At 34.7% G+C, this 19214-nt stretch overlaps 2 protein-coding genes and 1 long non-coding RNA gene across 6 annotated transcripts; 2 read left to right on the plus strand and 1 right to left on the minus strand.

Annotated features, from left to right (window-relative positions):
- Positions 1 to 1086: 1086 nt before the first annotated feature.
- Positions 1087 to 5142, plus strand: LOC101255179 (zinc finger protein CO3). Of its 4 annotated transcripts, none has more exons than XM_004234910.5 (4): positions 1087 to 1475; positions 3289 to 3771; positions 4501 to 4647; positions 4833 to 5142. In XM_004234910.5, exons 1-4 carry the CDS (start codon positions 1371 to 1373, stop codon positions 4923 to 4925), a joined length of 828 nt encoding a protein of 275 aa, XP_004234958.2. In that variant the 5' UTR covers positions 1087 to 1370; the 3' UTR covers positions 4926 to 5142. The 4 variants fall into 4 exon arrangements, with proteins under 4 accessions (XP_004234958.2, XP_025885720.2, XP_069151163.1 ...); XM_026029935.2 differs by having other exon boundaries at positions 1089 to 2402; XM_069295062.1 differs by lacking the exon at positions 1087 to 1475 and adding an exon at positions 2462 to 2864.
- Positions 5143 to 7109: 1967 nt separating this feature from the next.
- Positions 7110 to 18681, plus strand: LOC101251759 (histone-lysine N-methyltransferase ATX4). The gene is made up of 23 exons (XM_010319711.4): positions 7110 to 9154; positions 9264 to 9319; positions 9401 to 9626; positions 9842 to 9967; positions 10070 to 10138; positions 10255 to 10323; positions 10418 to 10509; positions 10583 to 10678; positions 11178 to 11313; positions 12301 to 12406; positions 13377 to 13476; positions 13851 to 13975; positions 14095 to 14240; positions 15071 to 15175; positions 15354 to 15418; positions 15579 to 15786; positions 16300 to 16386; positions 16508 to 16564; positions 16651 to 16740; positions 17065 to 17151; positions 17243 to 17317; positions 18005 to 18105; positions 18243 to 18681. The coding sequence occupies exons 1-23, from the start codon at positions 8195 to 8197 to the stop codon at positions 18331 to 18333; spliced, it is 3273 nt and encodes a 1090-aa protein (XP_010318013.1). The 5' UTR covers positions 7110 to 8194; the 3' UTR covers positions 18334 to 18681.
- On the minus strand, positions 16722 to 18082 carry LOC104646381 (uncharacterized). The gene is made up of 3 exons (XR_740480.4): positions 17947 to 18082; positions 17345 to 17522; positions 16722 to 17192 (listed from the first exon to the last, which is right to left on the minus strand). It is a non-coding gene; the product is annotated as an uncharacterized lncRNA (long non-coding RNA).
- Positions 18682 to 19214: the final 533 nt, after the last annotated feature.

The raw sequence follows: 19214 nt of genomic DNA on the forward strand, positions 1-19214 counted from the left end.
TACTAGGGAGTTATGTCACATTTTTAATTTATTATTAATATTTTTCTAATTCTTATGAAGAACAAGAAGAACTCACATATTTTTTTGAAGAACCGAAGGAGTTCATATTACAGTTCTGTAATTTTTTCTACTAGGTATAATATGTGGGTTTCTCTATTTTTATTTTAAAAAAATCTATCTATATATAAAAGAGAAGTAAAAAGTGTCACATGTAAGCACCACAAATATTTAAGAATTTTAATTTTTCAAAAAATATTTTAAATATGCTCTGAAAATACTATTAAAAAACATGAATTTTAATATAGCTATTTTAAATAGAAAATAAAAGTTCTTTTGTTAAAAAAAACTATAACAACAAAAATGAATGATTTTCAAATGCCCCTAATTTCAATTTTAGAGGAAAAAAATGAAAAAACTATTTTTTTTATAAAAATAGTAATGGCTATTGCTGGAAAAAATGAAAGATCTTTAAATGCTTCAAATTTTAATTTTTAAGGTTAAAAAATGAAAAATGAAAATTGGATTATTTTATAAAAAACTATAATGTCTATTTATATTTATCATACTTTCAGTGATTTTAGGGAATGCTCCTACAAAATAGATTGTAAAAATATCTATCTAAATATGAGAAGAAAAAGTGCACTATAAAAAATCTATAATTATTATTTAAAAAATTAATTAAAAACTTGTGTAAAAGATAATAATTATCATTAAAAAATTAAAAAAAACTTATTTTTAAGATATATTTAGTTGTAGAAATGAGATGCTTTTTTTAAATTTATTTTAAAAATTTATCTTTATATACCTAAAAAATAAAATATTTTCAAAAAACATAAATAGAAAATAATATTTTATAAAAAAAGAAATATTGTAACCTAACGTTTACATAGGTTTAAAATATAATTTTTTCAATAATAAAAAAATAATGTGACATAACATCCTAATAGGAAAGAGAGAATATATTTTTTGTATCAAATATAATTTAAAATAAATAAATAAAATTAAATAATATTATAATTCTAAAACAAAGTGATATTTCTAAAAATTACTCATTATATAAAAAAAGGAACAAGTTATTTTTCTCTTCTAAAATAAAATAAAATAAAATTATTTTACTTGAATGAAGACTCTAAGAAGCAGCCAAAAACATATTCTTTTTCAACACCTCCTTTTTACTCTCTCTCTCTCTCTCTGTTTATGTTTCTGCTCTGTGCTACTACTGCTTTTGTTTTTTGCTCTGTTTTTGACACCTATAAATGCCCCTTTTCCTTCATTGAACTACCTTCTTATTCATTCAATTCAATTCAATTCACACAAAAGGGGTTTTAAAGCTTTTTTTGTTTGTTAAGAGACTCAACTGTGGAACAAAAATGTATGCAGAGACTGGGTTAATGTACCCTTACTTTCAGACTTTCCCTTCCGAAATTCAACACTTTGAAGATTTCTGTAGCTCACATGAACCAAATGCATCAATGGTAGTTACCTTGTTGCTTTGTTGTTTGTGGGTTTTTTTTTTATTGGCATTTTTCTGATTTATTTAAGCTTCATCGATTTGAAGTTTGAAGATTGAAATGTGATATGATGTAGCGTTAGGGTTAATGGGGTTTTCTTAAATTTGGGGGTTTAAACTTAGGGTTGCTGATTTTAACTATTTTGAGGTGAAATCTTGGTGCAAATTTCTCAGTTTTTACTTTGTGGGTTTTGTTTCCTTTCGAGTGATTTGTGAAATGAAGAGCTTGATTTTGATTACCCTTTTCAGTTTCTTCATCAGTAATTGAAGAAATGAAGGGAAAACCCAGTTTTTTTTTTTTGCTGTTAATTTCTTCCATTTTTTGCTTGATTGTGTAAACTTAATAGGAGTTATCTTGTCTGCTATCACTATTGATTAAGAGAAGAAGAAGAAGAGAAAAAGTTTGATTCTTGTTTGTTTGTTTTTTTGCTTGTTTATAGAGTTAAAATGGATATCATGTGAGTTCATGAGATGTGCTAGATCTGTATATTGTTGAATAAAGAAAAAGAAATGAGTATTTCAAAATCATGAGTTCCTTTCCGTGTTGATTATTCTCTCTTACCTTCATATAAAAACATAAGTGGCCACCACTTACTTCCCATGTAAATTCCCTTTTCTGATTCTTTCTTTCCTTTTTTGGCGGCCAAGTTGTCGTTAAGGCCTCACTTTTCAACCGCACTTAAAAGAGTTGAAAGATTGAAAAGTTGGAAAAAAAGAGAAAAGCAAAAGTTAAGTTTCACCTTTGTTGTTTAGAGGATAGGGAGTTTTTGTTTGGTTTGGTTAGTGTGCTGATTGATTCTCTGAGAGAAGATAACATTGCTGAAAAGTTACAGGTCTCTCCATACTAGAAGAATTTGGATAGTTTCTAACCAATGGCTTTGAGAGCATAAAGGTTAATGATTTGTAACTTTCAGAACCTATTTGGTCTGAGTAAACCACTTAGTTCTTTTCATATGGAAAATATCAAATTCATGGTTGATTTGGTCCGGTCTTATCTTGCTTGAAATGAACCAATGACAACGGCTGATTCTTTTATCTTTAGTTGTTGGTTTTGTTCCTTTTCTGGTTTGTTTAACTTAATGGACATTATCGAGTTTCCACTATCTGTATGAATGTGCTCTATCTCTCTCAGTTTCTCCCCTTTTTCCTTCTAGGGGCATGTGTAAGCTGAATTCCTTGAAAAGTTGTTTGGTTCTTCTACACCACCTTTTATTAACTTTTTATATGCGTAAGAGAGAATAAGCAAGGGCTATCGTTATCTATAGCTGTTTCTAAATTGATTATCTGTTTGTCACTAGAATCCTTGTGCCTTTTGCTCGTACCAAAAAAACGTCCTTTACAGAAATATCTGATGGTGAGCTGTGAGCATATAACCCTGGTATTCTAGAATTGACGTGTTGTAGAAGTTCATGTGGTTAATATTTGTGCTTCTGGCATGACACAAATGTTTAAGTCCTTTTGATTTTCTATAAGTGATGGTGTATTTTGTTAACTTATGTTGGGTTTGAGTGATCTTGACAGTCCTGATTGCATTTGAGTGAAATGTTTTATCTTACTCTACTTTTTTATTGATTGGTGTATTTAATTTAAACTCTGCGCCAGACCGTAACCAAGTATGACATTTAAATTCTGTGATGAGTTGACTACTCTATGCCTTTGAACTTGGTTGTGCTAATTATACATGTCTGCTTCAAATTTTACAATGACAATTTTGAAGCATTTTATGTCATGTTCTTTACCGCTTTGATTATGTATTCTTACGTGCATAACCTCAACAGGGATCAACCATATCAGAATATGACCTCGGGGGAGAAGGGGATCTCTTTAAAGCCCCTCAACCAATTCTTGAACAACCATTGATGGGCCTTGATCCTATGACTTCTGCTATTTCTATGATTTCGTGTTCAGAAGATGCCATCTCCCCCCAAGGACTCAAAGTTTCTGATCTAGAAACTTCAATTGAGAATGAACAACTCCTGAGTGAAGTTTTCTATGAATGCAAAAAAGATCTATTTGAAAAAGATGCGCTCTCTGAAGTCTTGGACATGAAAATTCCTATTGTGAAGGCTGATGGAAGCCTTACTGCAGATGAAAACTTGGTTTCTGAGGGATCCTTCCAGAAAAGTATTAGTTCAGGGTGTCTTAGCTCCATGGAGTGGATACATGGGGCTCCAATGAGGGCAAATTTTATAGATTTTGGTGGAATGGACTTTGGAGCTGTTTATGGTATGCGACGATCATTCAGTGAAGGGGACATAAAGGTTGATCTTTACTCTAAATATTTCGTTATGATTTGTTTGTGTTCCACCTTTGTTCCTTTTAACCTGTTTTGGTAAATCTGAATTAGTACTCTTTGTTCTTTAGAAATGAAAGTCATTTTTTCTCTTTCTTGGTAAGCTTGATATAAATGTATTATTGTTAATATCTAAAAGCAATCAGAGATAAACAGTCAAATTTGTCCATCAGGATAGTATAGATCATGTTCAAGAGTCATTAATTGAATTTTGAGATTAAGAACTCTATAGTTGGAAGATCCATGTATTAGCAACGTAAAACTGCCTCTAGTAAGGTTATACAAAGTGTATCAAATCAAATGAGATTCTTAGTATTCCTTTGAGTATGTGAACTGGTTAATCATAGGCCTCTTAAGTCCAACTAGTGGACTGTATCATTTGTTGATGCTCATACTGGTCTGCTTACCACCATTTTCTTCTTGATTTGGTTCATCTTCAAGTTCTAAGAAACTGACGCTATCATTTTTTTCTCCATCACTCTCAATGTATTGTTAACTGGAGAGATGTAGAAAATTTAGGGATGGTGTACTCCACTTACTTTATTGTAGTGAGAGTCTGAGAGCCATAGCTGTCAATAAGTTGCACCATTGTTTCAGTGTTGGCTGCTAGATGAAGTACCAGCTCACAAATGTATAGATGTTTTTGTCCTTTTTAACAGAATGTGGTTAGGTCACTCATACTGAGTTTTTACTGCAGACTCTGGGCAATGGCAACATAAATGTGATCCATTCTCCACGGGGTCAACCACAGATTATCGGAACTTCCACTTCTGATGTTCGCAAGGAACAGCTCTCCAGATACCGGAACAAGAAGAACAAGAGGAATTTTGGCAGAAAAATCAAGGTATTGATCAACCATTTCTTCTCTGTAATTTCAATAGTTAGCCTGATGCTGTATTTCCGAACTCTCGAAAGTGTGAAATTGATTTGAATCGGAACACTTGTTCATGAAACATTCGGTAAACCCAAAGGCAGTCTATGCCTCTAGTGTGCAACGCAAGTGATGGTTCTGTTATGTGTGTTATGCAGTATGCTTGCAGGAAGGCGTTGGCTGATAGTCAACCAAGGATCCGTGGAAGGTTTGCAAAAACAGAAGAAATGGATATATCGAAGAAGCATTAACTGTTAACAGTGGAAGAGAAATATATAGTAAGGTAGTAATGGGACTGCTGATATTAGCTTTAGAATAGGATCTGCTCAAATAAGCTGGGGGTCCATCCAACATGTTGCAAGTTTGTTAAATCTTTGGGTAGTGGCAATAATCTTTGTAGATTAGACAAACCAACTAGTCTTGTATATAGTGTTTGTTAAATAAAACTCAGTAACTTGTTATTATTAATGCTGCTTTCCTTCCATTTAACAACTAGTTTCATTAATTTTGTAAAACTCATTAACACCTCCCACCCCCACAACACTCCAATTCCAAACTAGTTGGGGTTTGTGTGTGTATATATATATATATACACAAACATTAAATCTGAAAAAATAAAAGTTATTTGCTCATCATGCGTACGCTTTGTATCTGTTAGCTATGATATAGAGCGAATTGATGTACTGTATCATGAATTTGAACTATTGTTATGTTCGATAAATAGCCAAAACTATAGCTATGATTAATAATTAGGGCTTAGAGCGGAGAATGGATTGATTAAGCCCATGGGCTAGCAGTTGTTATGACGTTAGGCAATAATTATTTAAACAAAGCCCACTTACTAAAAATACAGTGAGATGAAGTCACTGGTCACATCTTTTGAAGTACTAATATGATGAGAGTACTTCCCCATACACACGATTACCAAATCCAACTTCCATGAATATTCAAGTTTGTTTATTCCTTCTTCTTTTGATCACCGTTTCTTCTAGCTCCACTCATTTACATGAGATATATTCACTTCGAATTCATTGAAGTTCGACTAAAAGGAGAAGAGATAAAAATTGGACCCATGCCCTTGTTACTTGTGTAGCCTTTCCTAGGGTAAGATTTCCCAACCACCTACAACGGTTCGGGTGGTACTTGAGTCAGCCAACAAGAGCCAAGGTCATGTTGATTCTTCTTGTGTTTTAGGCCTAATTCCACTCTTTTTATATTATCAAAAATTGAAAATCTTGTTGAATTTAAGTTTGTTGCTTCAACTACTTCCAAACAACCATCTATTTCGCTTAGGTTGAAAGAACCAATTTCAATCACGGTGTAATAAGCTGGTGGCGCGTAAAGGACGCAAAAAAGACCAAGAATGATCAGTATAATGGTTCTTCAAGATGTATATGTATGGAAAATTCTTTTTTTAACCCCCTTCTAATAGGGTAGCTCCATCTTTGGCTGGAATTCAGCTTCCCAACATTCTGCAACTTTAAGTCATAGTCCCTGCCAAAAATTTGACAAAAGACGAACAGATAAATTAAGATCCTCGTAGAAATTCACTAATTTCAAAATTTTGATATGCGTTTGACTCAAACAATACCTTCCTCGATTCTCTCTCTTATCCCCTTTGGCTATTTCTTCCGATTTCTCCAACAACAATACCAGTCGTTCAAATTTGTTTTCAACCAACAAATCTTTTCCTTCTCATCCATCTTCCCACCCACCAATACATAGAATCGTTGTTGCAGTATTTGAATTTATTGCTTTAGACCAGGTTAAATAAAACAAAAGAATAGTCTTTCCTCTTATTATTGAAGAATTTGTACCAGAAACACCAATTTTTTCATATGTAACCCAATTCAAGTCAGATCTAGATCCATAAAATAAACACTAGTAGCACCCTCACCTCTAGTAGAAAAAAAAAACCCAACTTTTTACAAGAAAAAAAAAGAAAGAAAGAGAGTCATCACAAAACCACCATGACCTCTCTTCCCCCAAATTGCCCATCGTACTACCTATTTATAATTACGTTACAAAAATGAACAGTGCAAATCGTCAATAAACAAAGGTATCACAAAACTAAAGAAGATGAAAAAACTAAAATTGCATATGTCCCACCTCTATACTAAATTTTTTTCATAGCTCCAACTTCCACAAATATCATTTGCAACATCATCTACCACTCTCCGGCAGCTAAAAAAAAAAAAAGCACAAAAACTCCTACGAGTATCCGCTCAAAAAAAAAATTCATATAAATTGATGCTTTTCGAAAAAAGTCAAATTAATCACGAATACAAAATTATAACTATTTTCAGGTATGAGCGGGATTTTTTGATATTAGAGTCTCAAAATTCAAAGAAATTAATCCAATGATTCACTGTCACTCTCTCTCTCTCTGTTTATTCTCTTCACCATAAATTCCTACTTTCTTCAATACCCAATTCGATCCATCCACTAGAAAGAAAAAAAAAAGAAGCAGCAAAATTCCAATAACAAATTAATTTTCTTGTACAATCACCAATTTAAACCCGTGAATTTATTCATATTCACCACCTAATTCTTGATTTATTATTTTAACAAAATGAATTAACATAAAACACTTACAAAGATTAGTCAATAATCAATCCATTCCCAAACTCCCGCTTTTTTTTTTTTTTTCATTTAGCCAACAACGTAACAAAACCTCTTCAATTGGATTCTTCCTTTCTTCACCTCCAAAAAAAAATAAAAATTCGCTTTCATTCTCTTGTTGCTAATCAAAAATCGAAAAATCACAATACGCAACATCAAATTGAGCCATCTTTTTTCTTTTCTAAGAATGTACGAATTTCAGATTTCAAATTTTCGACTTTCAAAGAAATACATAAAACGAATAAAATGAAATTGATAAAATATGAATTATCCATTTCACTTTTTTCTTCCAAGTTCTTTGGAAAACACTCTTGTAACAAAAAAACAAAAACAACCACCTCTGCAACATCAAAAAAAAAAAAACTTCAATTTAGCCATGTCTCAAACTAAATTGCTTACCTTTAACCCTCTATTACCAGTCATCCTTATTCACTTTCCTCTCTAACTTGCAGTCCATATATACATACACACAATCTATATCTATATATAAAAAATGTTCCTTAATTCGACATTTTCACTTGCATACATTTTATTTATTTTATTAAATATAAAATCGTTTCCTTCAATCTCTCTCTTCTCTCTCATATAGACAGTTTTGGAAAAAACTTGGTGGAACAGAGATCCCTATTCTTTCAGCTAATCAGATCTTCTTCTCGATTTCAGTATATAAATTTATCTTCTTCTCTGTTTTTCTTCTTTCACTTTCTGGGTGTTTTAATTGGGTTTTGCTTTGATTTTTCTGTTTCTCTGTTGTTGGGTTGAATCTTTTTTTACTATTTTCTCACTTGGTGTGGGAATTTTTTTTTTGCTGGGTTTGGGTTTTCTTCAGTCAAAATTAGGGTTTCGGAATTGAGGATTGATTGCCGAATTGAGACTTTAGAGAAAGTTGTTACTGGAGATGATTATAAAGAAGAGCTTGAAAACGGTAATGCCGAGTTTGAAACGGTGTCGTGTGAGTGATTCGGGAGCGGATGAGGACGATTTTTCTGGGAATAATAATCGGAAGAAGAGGAAGAGTAGTGGTGGGTATTACCCTTTGCATCTGCTTGGTGAGGTTGCCGCTGGTATAATTCCGTTTAATGGTTACCGTATTCAGACAATTCTAGCCGCCGGAGGTGACGGTGGAGCTGCGGCGGCAGCGGCGGCGTCGTGGTGCACGGAGGTTTCACGCTGTGCTGGTGAGGCTGAGATGAATTCCCCGCCGAAACAGAGGAGTAATCCAGTGAATGAGGCTTCACGGCCGCCATTAGTGAGGACTTCAAGGGGGCGTGTTCAGGTACTTCCGTCTAGATTTAATGACTCTGTTCTCGATAATTGGAAGAAAGAGAAGAGTAAAACTACTGTAAAAGAATCAACTTTGGACCCTGAATTTAATCCGTATAGAGAAAAAGGTAGCTTGAAAAACGCCAAACGTGAAATTGGAACTAAGAAGCGTGTGGATGACAGGGTAAATTACCAATGTCGTGTGTTTTCGCCTGATGGAACAGTAGAAATTGGGTATAATGGGTCAAAGCGTTTAGATTGTAGGAAATACTCTACTTCTCGCAGTACATTAACATCATTAAATGAGCGATTGAGAGATGCAGACACGCTTGATGGGGAGTTTGATGAAGCTATAGATTTAAGCGGCACAGATGCAATGGTGATGCAGGAGGGAGGGAGGAGAGCTTATAGGTATGGTCATGGGGGTTTTAATTCAGGAGACATAGTTTGGGCAATATCTGGAAGACATTGTCCTGCTTGGCCGGCAATTGTACTTGATTCAGAGACACAAGCTCCTCAACAAGTTCTAAATTATCGTGTTGCTGGAACAGTATGTGTCATGTTCTTTGGCTACTCTGGAAATGGAACGCAAAGGGTAAGACTTATCTTTTGTCCTTCTGCAGACTCCCGCTATGCAAAAATATCTAATTGATAGAAGTATGAAGTATGGTGTATCTACTATGATGACACATTTTCATGAGCAGGACTATGCATGGATTAGACGCGGGATGCTATTTCCATTTCAGGAACATGTAGACAGGTTTGTGACAGTTATCTGTATTTTAATGTTGATATAAAGTTTGGGTACTGTCTGGGTGTGGTGAAACTTTGCTTCGTTTAGGTTTCAGGGGCAGACTGACTTGAACGACAGCACGCCTGCTGATCTTCGCTCTGCCATAGAAGAGGCGTTTCTTGCTGAAAATGGTGTTGTTGAGATGTTGATGGTTGAAATAAATGCAGCAGCTGGTAATCTAGATTATCTCCGGTCTCTTCCCCGAGGAGTATTTGAGGCCTGTGATTCAAATCAGGACCAAGAGTGTAACTCTCCAAGCCAGGCACGTTTCAAGGTGACTGAGGTTTCTTCCCTGCTTTTCCTAACATACTACCATCAAGGGACCTCTAATAAGTTTTGTTTAGTTAACATTCCTATACTTCTCTGAGTGGAAAAATTCTGCTAAAATTTCAGTTCAGTACTTCTCCTTACATACCCTAAAACCAAGAGAAAAAACAAATGTCTTAGACGATCTCCAGTAAGTTTACCATGTATGAAATCTCCGTGCAGGGACTGTTGAAGAAGAAAGAACTTGACTCTTGTGATGCTTGTGGATCAAGGCTTTCGTCTAAGCCATCCAGGAAATTGAACGACTCAACTCTTAGGAGCCATCGTCTGTGTACTGCTTGTGCGAGGGTCTGTTACAGCTTTCAATTCTAGCTTTCTTTGACTAAGTTTCATAAAAGATCTGGATGTGATGATGTCATAAATATTAATAATCTGTGACTTATATTCCAGTTAAAGAAGAGTAAACATTATTGTGGTGTATGCAAGAAGATTCGGAATCCCTCAGATAGTGGAACTTGGGTGAGAAATTTGCTATCTTTTGGTGGTCATTTTGAACCACTTTCTACTTCTTTCCATGAAATTAATTATGGTGATATTTCTTCATTGAAGCAGCTCTAATTTCTTTTCTGGTTTAGGTACGTTGTGATGGTTGCAAAGTGTGGGTGCATGCTCAGTGTGACAAAATTTCAAGCAGAAATTTGAAGGTATCAATCTTGCTTTAAATTTTTCTCCCTTTGCAATATCTATGTTTTATTTACTTCTTTGGTTAACATAATCTGCTGTTTTGTATATTTCCAGGAGTTGAGTACCTCTGATTACTATTGTCCAGAATGCAGAGCAAGATTTAACTTTGAATTATCAGACTCAGAAAACATGAATTCTAAGGCTAAGTAAGTGTCAATTAGTTATCCTTAAGTTGACAGCTTGTGGTTTGAACTAACGAGTTACTGTTTCCTGGTTCAGAAACAACAAAAATGATACTCAGACAGTAGCATTACCAGACAAGGTTTCTGTAATCTGCTCAAATGTGGAAGGCATTTATTTCCCAAGACTTCACCTGTAAGTGTACATGGGCATTTGTTATGTGTACAGTTTTTTTAAATCACTTGTCAGTGATTGGCTGTGTCTGATGCTGTACATAACTTCCTTCAAGTTGTCTGACTTTTAAAGAATTTTACTACCTGATTTTTCCTGTAATAGCTCTCATACTTCTGAACCTTACTCTATTTTTGTTGGTGGTTCCTTTAGATACCTCAGATTTTATGATCAAGTGTAGGTTCAGACACTTAGATGTTTCCTTTTGAAAATTAACTGATTAATTCTATCCTTCATTTGTCTTATTAAAATAATTTCTATCTATCCTTTGTGGAAAGCAAAACAGAAAAAACATGAATGGAAGTCACTGTCAGAAAGTTGCTTTATCAAGTTATTTACATGAGTTTTTTTCTGAGTGGACTTATGTTCTCTTCAAGGCAATTTTGAGCATTAAGAGATGAAGGATTGGCTTATCATTGACTCAGGCCATAGTTTGTAATCATAATCTCCTTTTTTTTTCCAGAGTTGTTTGTAAGTGCGGCTATTGTGGAGCACAAAAACAGGCACTTAGTGAATGGGAGCGGCACACAGGTTCTAAAATAAAAAACTGGAAGACCAGTGTTAGGGTGAAGGGTTCTTTGCTACCTCTAGAACAATGGGTTTGTATTCTTAAATTACTGATGCTGCTTATGTTTTGAAATGAACTTCTCCTTTTTATTGGAAACTATCATACAATTGACAATACAATTTACAGCTTTGCAAATTAGATCACCAGTAAGTTAAAGAGCAATGGGAGTGCCCAGTTGTTTCCTTTATGTGTGGCATTGTATCAGTGTGTGGTGGCTGCATTTATTTTCTACAAATGAATATGTTGAATGTCAATGTGGGCCTGCCATAATTTGACTGTGTACAGCGATAAAGTTAGATTTTCTTCGTTAGTGGCAGGAAGAGATATAACATGATGTCTTAAACTGATTATGTTATAAATTCTGTTCAGAAATGGGTAGTAAGTACATAATACTGTAACTAGTCAAACCAAATATGTACTGCTTACTTTTTTGCTTCTTAAGATACTTTATGCATGAGTATGTTGTGAAGCTTATCCACATCAAAGTAGCTGAATAAATAATTGTCAAGGAAAAAGAAACTAATCAAGTGTAATGCAATTTTGAAGTGCTAACGTGAAAGAAGAAGTATGATCTTGACAATCAAATTTAAAACTTGATCCTTTTGTCCCCCTCCTTTTACTCCTTCCCTATTTTTCTTTTGTTGGGGATGACATCACTTAGACAGCCTGATGACAACAGCAGGGTATTCCTTTGAAATGAGAACATTTTGGAGAGGGAGATGGGTGCGGGGGTGGGGGGAGGTTTGACAAAGGGAAACAGTGCTCTCATTATTACATGGCATGGGCTCATTGTCAGATTGTTTTATGTGAGGTCACAGTTCAGTTATACCATTTTTCTCCCCGCCTTTAGTCTATTCTAATTAATTGCATGCCTTACTGAAATTATATTTTAGGTGAACCACACTACTTTTCATATTCTATAGCTCAAGTCTTATTATTATGCTGTAGCCATAATATGTTCTTTGGATTTTCCTTTAGCAATGAAGTAAGACAGGTAACATGTTGTTTTTCTCCACAGATGCTGCAAATGGCGGAGTATCATGCTCAGAATGTTGTTTCTACCAAATCAGTTAAACGTCCTTCTTTAAAAGTGCGGAGACAAAAGCTGCTTAGCTTTCTCCAAGGTATATGCTTTGCTTGAATTTACTTGTTATGTCAAAGACATTCCACATCTATGCATCATAGACACTAAATGTGCATTGTTCCATCATAACAGAAGATATGTGTTCAGACCAACATACCTTGTTAACATATTATGTTTTATTCATCTTTCACTATTCGACTATTAATGTTGTCCTCAGTAATGTCTTAGCAAATTCTCTTTCTTTTTCCTCCCACCATTCTTATGGTCTTAATCATAACCTTGGAGAAGAACTTTCAGTTTTTCGAGATGCATTTGGTTTTACAAAAAAGAAGAGGAGAGGTACATCTAACATCTATATCAAGAAGAAGACTCTGTAACTATTACAAACTTATAATATGATAATAACATTCAACAATAAATGTCCATATAAATGTTCGTGCCCATTAAATCAAATTAAGTTGTGTATGAACTTGAACTAGGGATCAGAAAATATAAATGTTACTTTAAATATTTGAAACCATCATCCATGTGTGTCTGTCTTATTGCATGTTGGTTGTCACTTGCATATCTCTGGGCAACCACTATTTGGTCCAATTAAGTAACAATGCCAGGAATTGACCTAAATATTTAGTCACTACCTAGTAACCTCTTCTTTTTCTCAAAATAATAATTTGCATGTTGGTTGTCATTTGCATAGCTCTGGGCTACCACTTTTTGGTCCAATTAAGTAACAATGCCGTGAATTGACCTAACTATTTAGTCACTACCTAGTAACCTCCTTTTTTCCCCAAAATAATAATAGATGCTTACATAATTGAATCCCTTATACCCATATTTGTGTATCTATCTGGATCTGAATCCTAATTTTCAAGTTTGACATGTCTGACGTCTGCATCTATACTTGTAGTAGTACACTTGACTAGTTCCGTAGGACTTAACTACATGTTCTGCTTTATAATTAAGATTCTGATCAGTTGGCAATTTTTTTTATTTTTTTTTATATAATACAGAAAAATATGAACCTGTTTATGCAAAGTGGACCACAGAAAGGTGTGCAGTATGTCGATGGGTTGAAGATTGGGACTACAACAAAATTATTATATGCATAAGGTATGACTAACATCAAAATCTTGTCTGTCTGATGGGAGATTAGTGCAAATTTTCCATATGTTTTCAATTTCTGGAGACACTATTTGCTATTATTTGATCTAAAAAACAGTTTCTTGATACTATTCATCGGAAAAGATTTTGATCTGAAGTAGGATTTGTGATTGTCTAGGTTTCATTATATATATATATATATATGTATTTATTTATTTATTTATTTATTTTGATGAAGAGGTTTAATTGTATTTTTTGGTGGGTTACTCAAGTAATTGCATAATTCCTTGTAGATTTCTTTGCGAATGTTACTTAGTGTTAAGATGATAGTCCAATTTTTTTTCTGAAAGAAACAATGGTACTGAAATTCTATTTTCCATCAGGTGTCAAATTGCTGTTCATCAAGAATGCTATGGAGCAAGAAATGTTCGTGATTTCACTTCATGGGTCTGCAGATCTTGCGAGACTCCTGAGATTGAACGGGAGTGCTGTCTGTGTCCTGTGAAAGGCATGCCACTAGTTACTATCTTTTTCATTAATTGTAGTGTTGTTGGACTTCGGCGAACTGTTCTCAAAACCATATCCTTTCACCTGCTATTACTAACCTAAGATTGTTGATTAATTTAGGAGGTGCTTTGAAGCCCACAGATATACAGCAATTGTGGGTTCATATTACTTGTGCTTGGTTCCAACCTGAAGTTTGTTTTGCTAGTGATGAGAAAATGGAGCCTGCAGTTGGAATTTTGAGAATACCTTCAAATTCTTTTGTAAAGGTAAGATTCTTGTTTTTGGAAATGTTATTCTACTTTGTGGTGGAAATTCGGGGGTCCTCACTTCACTTTTATCCCAGAAGGAAAATGGCTCTGGGTCATGCAGAAAATATTGGTGTTATGACACAAAAGCGTGTAACATAGGCTTTTATCTTCTTAAGAATTAAGACATAATACGTTACATATCACATTTCCTATCATTTGCTTAGGAGATTTTTATCCCGGATAGCTGATGGAACCAAGAAAATTTGAACTGAGTGAAATGTAAAATGAGTTCATAACCATACATCATGAAAATTTTCTGTAGCAATATAACATTATCTATGCTGCTGATTTATGTGCCAGGTTTCTTTCACAAATTTAAAGGACATAATATTCTATTGTAAATATTTGTGTTGCTGTTTTGCTACTCCAGACCTCATAATGGACATTATGAAAACATGGTGGATGCTTGAGAATTTGAATAACTCAGCCTGCCCTGTAAAAGGGAGCATTGCTTGTAGAGGCAAACATTGTAACAATATCTTATTAAAGTGTAAAAAGCTCCTCTGGTTGCTATCTTACTAACACTAATGCACCGGATCCCCTCGTTAGAGTGGAAAGAGCTCCTCACCAAATCATTCGATTGATATATATTACAAATGTACAATTATAAGACTTTTACTTTGTCATGTGATCATCTATAATGTAATGTGTTATCAGATTGGTGTTATTGCTCCAGTTAATATAGGTGTGATACATATCTGAGTCTCGAATTAAAATGAGAAAACATCATGTACTAGCAAGAAATCTGCAATTGAATCTGAAGTGAGCATTGATTTTGTAAATATCAGATATGTGTGATCTGCAAACAAATTCATGGTTCCTGCACACAATGTTGTAAGTGCTCGACATATTACCATGCCATGTGCGCATCAAGGGCTGGGTATCGCATGGAGGTGAGATTACTTATCTAGTTAACCTGTTTTGTCATTGATTTAGGTTCTAAATTTAAATTGACACGATGACTAGTTAATTTGTATTGTTTAGTCAATGCATTCTACACTTTAAGCTTTATTTCCCCTATCCTTTTTCTTGGTCATTCGCTCCTGGATGTTAATACTTTTCGACCTGCAGCTACACTGCTCGGAGAAAAATGGGAAACAGGTTACAAGAATGGTCTCGTATTGTGCCTACCACAGGTACTGCTCCATTTTCTCTGAATCACTGATTAGAAAAGGAGAACGATGGAAGCGAGAGTCATTTATGAGAACTGCTTCAGTCAAAATAATGGATGCTTGATTATTCAAGCTGTGATATTTAATGGGGGCTTTCAAGTCTAATGAATTTGTGGTTTTACAGGGCTCCTAATCCAGATACCGTTCTCATCATTCAGACTCCCAAAGGAGTATTCTCTGCAAGAAGCCTTCTTCAAAACAATAAGCGCACAGGTTCACGTCTAATTTCAACAAGCAGACTGAAACTTGAGGAGGCTCCAGCAGCAGAGATAGAAGAGATTGAGCCATTCTCTGCAGCAAAATGTCGTGTTTATAATCGATTGCGTGATAAGGTACTACACCATGTCACTGATATGAAAAGTTGTGATTGGTGCTTCCAAGTTCTTTTAATTTCAATGTGAAGGAAATGAAAGATATTTGTTTTATTTAGCTACTTGAATCTTTATGACAGTAGGCAACTTAAAACATTGTTGCCTTTTGGCTTTTGAACTGTTAAAACTCTGTATGAGTGAATTCATTATTAGCATCCGCTTGCGCTAGACATTAGAGATATAAGAACTAACTTTATTGTGAATGTCTATGTACAATTTGCTTATTTTATTGACGCTTAATATCTTCCCAATGTTTGTTCTATTTATAAGTCTAATAACAATAGTTGCTTTTAGTCATGCTTTTTAGCTACCTTAAACTTTCTAGTTATGCTCCCTGGTAATGATAAAGTCATGCTTCTCCGTATCTTTTGTATGTGGTTGTAAGTTTTTTAGTTGACATTCACATATCTGCCTTATGATTGCAAATTTTTTATTTGCTGGTTTGTGTTATATCCTTATTTTTTCGCTTGTCAGGGAACAGGAGAAACTGCCATTGCTCACCACGTGAGGGGACCTTGTCACCATTCTTCAAGTTCAATGCGGAGTTTGAGCATTATTAGAGTAAATTTCTTCCGCCTTCCCTCCCTCCTTCATGACTTCCTATGTTAAGTGATGATCTCCTGTCACTTTTCGTAGCTACTATGGTGATTTTGAATGTTATTCCTTCTTCCCCTTTTAACAGGAAGTCAGGGGATCCAAAACATTTTCTACTTTTAGGGAGCGGCTTCGTGAATTGCAGGCATTCTTCTTAACAACTCTGTTCATCAAGTTAACAGTTTTCCAGTTAACTTTCTCAATGTCTACATCTTATTTTTCCAATTGCAGAGAACAGAAAATGATCGAGTTTGCTTTGGTAGATCTGGGATACATAGATGGGGCTTGTTTGCTCGTAGAAATATTCCAGAAGGAGAGATGGTATAAAAATCTTTTATAGTTGTTACTAGTTACCCCTAGTCAGTACTTTGATCATATTAGGAAAAGATGTAAATGGCAGTCCGTGTAATTGCATGAAAATGGAGTTCTTTATCTTTTCATCATGAGGAGCTATTCTTGATAGTCAATGATTTGTGTCATAACCTGTGAACATTTCCAATGAGATGTAGTTCCTCCTTGCCTGAGTATGCTACAGATCATCTTGTTGTGTCGAGAATCAGTTAATAACCGAAGTGCTCGTATTTCTAATAACTTCAGCATCAAATATAGAAGTCACTCAGTGGAGCATACATTTACTTGTTTCAGGTTCTGGAGTATCGTGGTGAGCAGGTCAGACGCAGTGTTGCAGATTTGAGGGAGGCACGATATCGTGTTGAGGGAAAAGATTGCTATGTAGGTTCTTTTCACTCTTTTCTTTGTGCTCTCTCTCCAACCTGTATGTTGTCACAAGCACCAATTAATGTTGCTGAATTATCTTCTGCAGCTATTTAAGATTAGTGAAGAAGTTGTGGTTGATGCCACTGACAAGGGAAACATTGCACGTTTAATTAACCATTCAGTAAGTATCACTTATCTTTCATTGTACCTGACTCTTCTCTTCATATGTGGAATCAAACTAGAATTATATATTTGATGATGCTTCTCCTTCTGTCATGCTCTGTATATCTTATTAGTTCCTCTTCTTTTCTCTTGAGAAAGTGATCTTGTATTCCGTGTTCTTTTCGTGTCTTATCGACTTTTGTGCTGCTCCTTGTTATCAAAACCTGCAGAGGAAAAAGCAAAGGCTAGTGAACTAAATTAGGTAAAAGAAAATAAAATACACAGGTGCAATTCGTCTTCTAAAACTGAAGGACATCATTTTCAAACCCATTATGTGGTTACATCTATGGTATTAATCTCATTGAAGGTTTCAACAGGGAAAGAAATTGAGTATTGATCAGAATCCCACAAGATTATACTAGAATTGTTTGTAATCTGAATCTAATCTGATATCAGTGAAGATTTCTCCGATTGGATCTTAAATATACTCCTAATTTGATAAATATGTTTCAATATACTATGCATGGCAAAGACTCCTGAGAATGATAGAAATTATTTTCCCCTTTCAAAGCATATTTTGTTCTATAATTTATCTGTGATAAGCAAATTTAGCATGTCAATAAATGCGGTATTTCATTCTCAAGTTACCTTAGTCAATGAGTCCCTCTTACAGTCTTTTTGCGTTTTTGCTTTGTTATTTGCGCAGTGCATGCCAAACTGCTATGCACGGATCATGAGTGTAGGAGCTGATGAGAGTCGGATTGTACTTATCGCAAAGGCAAATGTGGCTGCTGGTGATGAATTAACGTATTTCTCTCTCTTCCCCTCTCTCTCTCTCACTCTCTCATAAAGTATGCAGCACTCGCACACGCTCACACAAAATAATGCCTACATTTTGTAAGTCTCGCCCCTGATATATTTCATTTGGCTGCAATACTTGACAGGTACGACTACTTGTTTGATCCAGACGAATGTGAGGATTTCAAGGTTCCTTGCCTGTGTAAAGCCCCAAACTGCAGAAAGTTCATGAATTAGGTTTCACATTTCCATAAAAATTTTTTACCTCCAGAAGGAGATAGATCTAACCATTACGTGCTCTGCTCTGCTATGCTATACCTGACCTCACAGCTTGCTAATTAGTGATTCTACAGAATTTATGTAAACGTTTTCTTCTAGGGTATTTCTTTCCATAGATGATTTGGGGTCTCAATAATATTGGCGAAAGTTGGGTCTGAATTATATTATGTATCTATAGATTCAGACAAAAGGCAGATACTTTTTTTATTCTTCCTCCTTCTGCCATTAAACACATATGTAAACCCCTTCTCTCTTTATTTTTGTGGGAGAGTAACAAAAATCAAAAATCAAAAAGATTCAAACAAATTCCTTTTTTTTTTTTATTTCCTTTTCACTTTACTATCTTCAATCCTCAAGTTTCTCCATTAACAAAACTCTTAACCCCTATCCCCTCCCCTCAAAAAAAAAAAGAGGAGTTATCAGGCCAACACTGACAAATATCGCTCAATGATCAATGAAGTAGAAAGAGAGACATAGGAAATTCAAGCAACGATAAAGAGATAAAAAATCATAAAAACAGAGTTACTTCGTACCTGTACTGGTGGGAATTATAACGTTGACAACATGGATGGGATAGGGGTGCAAGAGAAATAGGCAAACCGTCATCGTTGATGTATGATTTGTTGTGAGTTGTGTTATTTCTCTGAAAGCTACAAATTCGATGAGAAAAATTGGTTCTGTAACTTGACTGGCTGTCGGCCATTTCTCTAGATCGGATGAAGAGATTCTCTGTGAAGAAATATTTCTCATTTTTTTTGTAACAATAGTTAGGGCTAAAGCTGATTTTTGTTACTACAAATATTATTTTCTAGTTATATATGATGGTGGTAATTGGTATG

The sequence above is a fragment of the Solanum lycopersicum genome, chromosome 3 (assembly GCF_036512215.1).
Source record: "Solanum lycopersicum chromosome 3, SLM_r2.1".
Taxonomy (NCBI): domain Eukaryota; kingdom Viridiplantae; phylum Streptophyta; class Magnoliopsida; order Solanales; family Solanaceae; genus Solanum; species Solanum lycopersicum.